The sequence below is a fragment of the Sciurus vulgaris genome, assembly GCF_902686455.1.
Source record: "Sciurus vulgaris genome assembly, chromosome: 7".
Classification (NCBI taxonomy): domain Eukaryota; kingdom Metazoa; phylum Chordata; class Mammalia; order Rodentia; family Sciuridae; genus Sciurus; species Sciurus vulgaris.
The window spans coordinates 32,955,417-32,961,750 of NC_136467.1; the positions used below are offsets into that span (position 1 = coordinate 32,955,417).

At 35.9% G+C, this 6,334-nt stretch overlaps 1 protein-coding gene across 1 annotated transcript; it reads right to left on the reverse strand.

Annotated features, from left to right (window-relative positions):
• Positions 1 to 2,610: 2,610 nt before the first annotated feature.
• Positions 2,611 to 3,657, reverse strand: TAAR9 (trace amine associated receptor 9; the record flags this gene model as incomplete). Its single annotated transcript, XM_079146726.1, has 1 exon — positions 2,611 to 3,657. One exon carries the CDS (start codon positions 3,655 to 3,657, stop codon positions 2,611 to 2,613), a length of 1,047 nt encoding a protein of 348 aa, XP_079002852.1.
• Between the last annotated feature and the right edge of the window lie 2,677 nt (positions 3,658 to 6,334).

A 6,334-nucleotide genomic window follows, 5' to 3' on the forward strand; every position in this document is an offset into this window, starting at 1 on the left:
ACAGAAATGTATCTCTCTACAGGTAAAAATGTTTCAAAATTTTTGCTTAAAATGTTTCAAAATTGTTGCTTAATTAATTTTTAAATTTAATAAATGGAGAGGGGAGGTAATGAGGAAATTTAGGCCAAAGGGTACAAAGAAGCAAAATCACAGTATAAACAAGTCCAGAGACCTAGTGTGCACCAGGAGTATCACTCATCAAATTCTATCAGGGACTTCTGTTAAAAATAGTAGATTTTAACAGTTTTCTAACAACAGATTAGCTGTGTGACAAAATTTATATCACTTCAGTAACAATTCCACTATGCTTATACATCCCATATCATCATATCAGCAACTTAGAATATACACAATAAAATGTATTTAAAAATAAATTATAAAAATATAAGGAAAAATGTATATAAAAGATTAGATTGTTTTTAGGTGTTCAGGGCATAAAGGTTTCATTTAATGCTCATGTCAAATAATTTGATTTTTAAATTAATATTACTAATGTGTTCTGTTTGTTTTATTAATACAAATGCAAACCTGAAATGTCATTCTTTAAGACTGACTTTTAAATTGGCTGCACTGGGTCAACAATGAAGAATGAGATGAAAGTCAAAAGAATGATAGTTAAATAAAAACAAGTACAGTATGTTGTCAGGTTGTAAAATCTGGGCTCGTAAAATCCAGTTAAGCATGTACTAGGTCATCAGTAATAAATAAACTCTGTTACAGTAATACCCAATCAGGAGTGAGACTGGGAAACAAATGTGACCAATTTATATTGTTAAATTGTGTGTACAACTTTGCAATGACAAATCCCACTGTAGTGCATAATTGTAATGCACCAACAAAAATAATGATATTTTGAAACAAACAAACAAAAAAAAAGTGAGGCCTAACTACCTTGGTAGCTCTCTGAGAGAACCTAGGTGTTAGTGATTGTCTATGGTGTTTTTTTGTTTGTTTCTTTTTTTGTTGTTGATCTTCACTATGCTTGGGTTGGCACCAAGGGTCTCACCCATGCTAAGCAAACACCACCACTGAGCTAAACCCCCAGCTCCATTCTGTCTTTATAACTTGTCATTAATGGATTATTTACAGCCCTCCTGTTAAATAATTGATAAAGTTGTCCTAATCCTGACTGAATCTGGGGCAAACTATAGTAATTACTCTGTAATGCTGAATCCTTTATTTCACAATTTATAAAAATACACAGAGTTCCACTTAATGTAGTAGTTGTACCAATTAATTGTGAAAACACATGTGGACAAGACTTTAAATAGATTTATCTTTTATTAATCATAAAAATCGTGTATTTTTAATAATAGTACATATTTGTGAGAGGCATGGTGTTTCTACAGCTATGCCCAGGCATAAGTGGATGAATTACTTCTTTGCAACAGTTCTGCAGCCTCCCATTGGTTGAACCAAACAATTTGGGAAGAAAAGCTGACTACAATAGATACCTCACTCAGCAAATTGTCTCAGAGTCAGATGTTATTTTGCAGAGTCTTGCAGAGTGAAGTTGCTTTCCACCTTTGATGTTGTCATAGCTGTGCAGTAACTTGGTATGCAGCTGGCAAAGATGTTCACAGCTCGTTTGTATGAATAAATAAGGTACAGAAGAGAAGAGTAGTGCTATGCTAATAGTCCAGTTGATTTTAAGGAAAACAGACAAGGACTTTTGATCAAAAGACTGCCTTTATAATTAACACTAACATCCTACAGCAATACATGCATACCAATGTTTACGTCAGAGAAACTCAGTCACCAAGTTATGGAACCAGCCTAGGTGTTCATCAACAGATCATTGGAATTGGATAAAGAAAATGTAGTAAAAATGCACAATGAAGTATCATTAAACATAAAGAACAAGATTATGTCATTTGCACGGAAAATGATGGAACTGGAGATAATCCTGTTAAACTTAATAAGCCAGACTGCATATTTTACAATAATCAATCATGTTCTCCAAAAAATAGTATGTTCAAGCATAGTAATCATTAAACATGTTCTTTGTGAACACAGTATCTATGAAATGAGAGAAAGAGATGTCAACATCAAAAAACACGAATGCTTTTCAGATGATCTTCAGTCACTAGAACATACTAGTTCTCTATAAAATTCTTTTGAAAGTCTCATGTTCTATTGACCAAGCTATCTGGGCACTGATTACAAAGTTCTTTAGATTAAAAAGTGTTTTGAGAACTTATAAACTTGTGTTTATTTATCAGGCAAGATACGCTTTAAAGAGGAGTTTTGTTCCCAGAAAATCTAACTTACAAGTTAAACAAGAAGTTCAGTTGTGTATTTAGGATAACTGAACACTGATCATGCATAGGGCAGAAATTACAATGCTTCAAACTATTTGAAAAAACAGGTAGGAATTTCAGAGAAGTGGAAAATGGAAATCCATTAAAAAATACTAAATTGAAAGAAATCAACAATCTTGTTAATCTGTCACTAAATTGTACTTGAAGATGACAAACACCTTAGAACAACTGTTGAATGTAAGAACCTCCTACTTGGTCAATGATGATGCTTGCTCCTCAAGATCCAAGTATTTATTTTTGCACTTGACCTTAGTTTCAAGTTATCTTCGAAATCCCCATGGTGATCTTTTCAATCTATATCTGCTTCTCCAGAAAATAAGTTAGTTGTCGATGAGTCACTCCTTAAGACTCTGCCACTTACAATAAGTTTTATTGCTTTCCTAAACCAGGGATAAAAAAAAGCATATATCAAGGGGTTCATAGCTGAATTATAATAAACGCACCATACTAGTATCTCGTAAACATAAGGGGGAGTTATGAAATTCATATAAGCATCAATCACAGCATCAATAATGTATGGTAGCCAAGAGACAAGAAAGGCTGCCATTGCGATCCCCAATGTCTTAGCAGCCTTTCGCTCTCGTCTTGCTACTCTTTCCTTGTAACTCTCTGAGGACAAATGAGCTTGGCTGCCTGTACTTTCTATCTTCCTAGCCTGATGCTTAGCCACCAAAAATATCTTACAATATATAAACACCATGGCAACAGTAGGTAGAAAGAATAGAAGAAAACAAAGCAGAACCCAATTTTGATTCAGTGGAGCCTGACAGCCTCCTACACAGGTAAGAGCAACTACTAATTCCTCAATTCCTTCTTCATTGGCTCCAGTGTAAAAGATAGAAAAACTATATGTGACCGAAAAGAACCAAGAAAGAACAATGCATATCGCTGAAACCGATACAGTGAACTTCGTTGGATAGGTCAGAGGATCAGTGACAGCAATATATCTATCCACAGAGATACAGCATAAGTGAAATAAAGAGGCAAAACAGAAAGATGCATCAAAACACGTGTGTAGCTTACAGTAGCTCTCCCCAAAGTACCAGCAGCTCTCCACAGACCTCACTGTGCTGAAGGGCATCACTGTCGCTCCCACCAAGAAGTCAGCACAGGCCAAGGATGCGATCAGGAAGTTGGTGGGTGTGTGCAGCTGTTTGAAGTGAAGGATGGCAACAATGACCAGTAAGTTTCCAAACACCGCCAGTACAGCCCCCAAACCCAGCACTGCATACAGGATCACTCGAGGGCCCGGCGAATAAGGGGTTTTAATGCAGGATCCATTCACATTCTCATAACAGAGCTCCACAGCTTCAGCTTGGGAGAAATTGTTTACCATTGCCTTCTTGCTTGAATTATTTTCAAGCTCCCAAATTCCTGATTTTTGCCACTTAAAACAAGAAAGAGATGGCACTTGCCTCGGCTTCTGGGAGGGAAAAATATCTCTAGTTAAAATAAAAGTGATTTTATAAGAATTTTTTTGCACGTTATTTATGAACTTTTGACCTTTCTGAACAGTATTACTGAGGTTTTAATGCATTTAGCGCAGGAACTTGTTGCAGAAAGCCATTAAAGATACAGTAAAATCATATTGCTAAATAAATGGCTGATGACACAGTCCACCGTCTATGCTGTAGAATTTAATTTGTGAATCATTAGAAAAATCATTTTCTGCCTGTGTCACTTTACCTTTTGAAAAATATCATCTGTAGCCACCAGAGCTGAGAAATAATTAGGTCACCAAACACTGAGTTTTATTTCCTGAGTTAGCTCCCCTGAGTAGCCACTTCAGCAGTAACGACAAATTAGAGTTCATTTTTTTTTCAAGAAGGAAGAAATTACATCTCCTTCAAATTATAATCTCGAAATCCCTATAGAATGGAGTGTGAAGATGAGGAAGTGTTTACTCATGATTGCTTTAAACATACTTTGGGAATACATTTTTTTATTGCTTATAATTTTAGAATTTTGGATTTTTAATTTTTTTATGTATTTTTGGTTTGGATAGCTTGAGCTGATTTGGAGAAATATCTTTATCAAATTGATACTAATCTAATCAGTGCTAAAGCATTTCCTAGGCTAATACTTTTCAGTGTCCAAAATTTTAAGAATTTATTAAAATAAGCAATAACTCATGTAGTACCTCACCTTTGGATCCTTAAAAAGCAGTATAATTTTAAACCTACCACAGAGGAGTGGGCAACAACAGGGGTGGGCTGGAGTGGTGTTTTAAATTAGCCAAGTCTCTGGAAGCATAGACTCATGCTGTCATCCAAGGTTTAAAAAGGGAAACAGGAGCCAGGCTCGTTTCTCTAGGCATTTGGTGGTTTTTGTTTTTGTTTTTGTTTTTTAACCTAGGAGTATAGTCTAAAGAAGGTTTTCAGATTTCACCTGATCTCTAATAGGTGAATAATTTTTACTTTATTTAACAATAATTGCAACCTTGCATCTGAACCTTCGAGCTAAAGACAGGACTACTTTTATTGCCATTTACCCATGCCATGCCTGGACTCTGCTGAAAGTGCAGGGTCCTCGGAAAAGACAGGTGTAAACGTAAGTGTGCATGTCTTTATCTCTATCTATACCCTTTCTCAGTAATAAATTTCCATAGTGTGCGAGTATTAAAAGGTGTGTGTATATATGTGTGTGTGCGTGCGTGCGTGTGTGTGTGTGTGTGTGTGTGTAACACCCCTGGTATTGCAGGCTTTACTAGTCTGTGAATTTTAAATCAACTCATTTTGACTTGATTTCCCAGCTCTTGCTCAAGCCCTCACTCATATGATGGCTCCGAATTAAATCTTCTTGTTGCTGTGTCTGCAGGTCACTACTGGGGTTCCCTACATGGTATACCTATGTGTTTCCAAGTCCAAGCACAGAATAAAACCACGCTGTTGCCCACATATTCTCTTCTGCCCCAGCTTTACTGATGAGATTCACGACATCTATTGCTTTATTCTGAAGATGACTAAAGGGATCTCACCACTGCCACCATAGAAGGTGTTGTGCCTGAGAGTTTGAGAGTCTCTGTAAAGGATACTGTCTCCACAAGTCGTGGAAATCCCCACTTCATTAGCACACAATAATAATGCTGTTGCACAGAAGAGAGCGACTCCCTTCCTCAGTTCCTTACACTTGAGCACAAAAAAAAAAAAAAAACAACCCAGCTTTTGATTGCATTAAGTGTCCTAAAATTTGCCCTTTCATAGAAGCAAAGATAGTTGCTAAGAAGCAAAGATAGTTGAGTAGCAATGAGCACTCCTAGGACCCACATTTTACAGTTTAACAGTTCTCACCAGTACAAGGAAGTAGGGCTTCTCAAAGAAATGTTTTTACCCAGTGACAGGACAGAAAGGGAGGTACATGGAGAAACTAACCATTTTTATGCTTAAAACTTAGAATATATTCTTTTAAATGTCAGAGCATTTCATAAGGATAATATTGCCAGTGTGAATGTGTAAATCTGGAATAATTTGAGTGCCAAAATAATTGTGCAGAATTTAAAAAATTATAAGGCATTGGAAAAATAGGATTCAATTAAGCTATACTAATTAGATAGATAGATGGATGGATAGACATCCTTCTAAAATAGAATGTGAAGTTCCAACAAATACACATAGAGAGTGGTAGATTTGGAGCATTATATATTTGGAACCATCACATCAATATTGGTTCAGGCAAAAATAATCAATGAATATTAACTTTGACAAGAATCACATATTTGAATGTTAAAGTATTTCCCAGAGATTTTTTATTGTTTGCAAAAGTAAAAATAGTAACTGCACAGTGGAGAAATAAAACAATACCTGGACTAGAAGGCCAACATTAGCATCACTAAGGAAGGGTAGATCGCCAGGTATTCCTCTGGATAGGATGCCCCAAGAAGCACATAATATAATGTGTATGGTATTCCAGGTAGGCAGGCATAACCTAAATCTAGTCATGAAGAAATTTCAGATGAAATGAAATTAAGAAACAGCCTAATTTTAGAAGGGAGGGAATGGAAGACTGAGGAAATA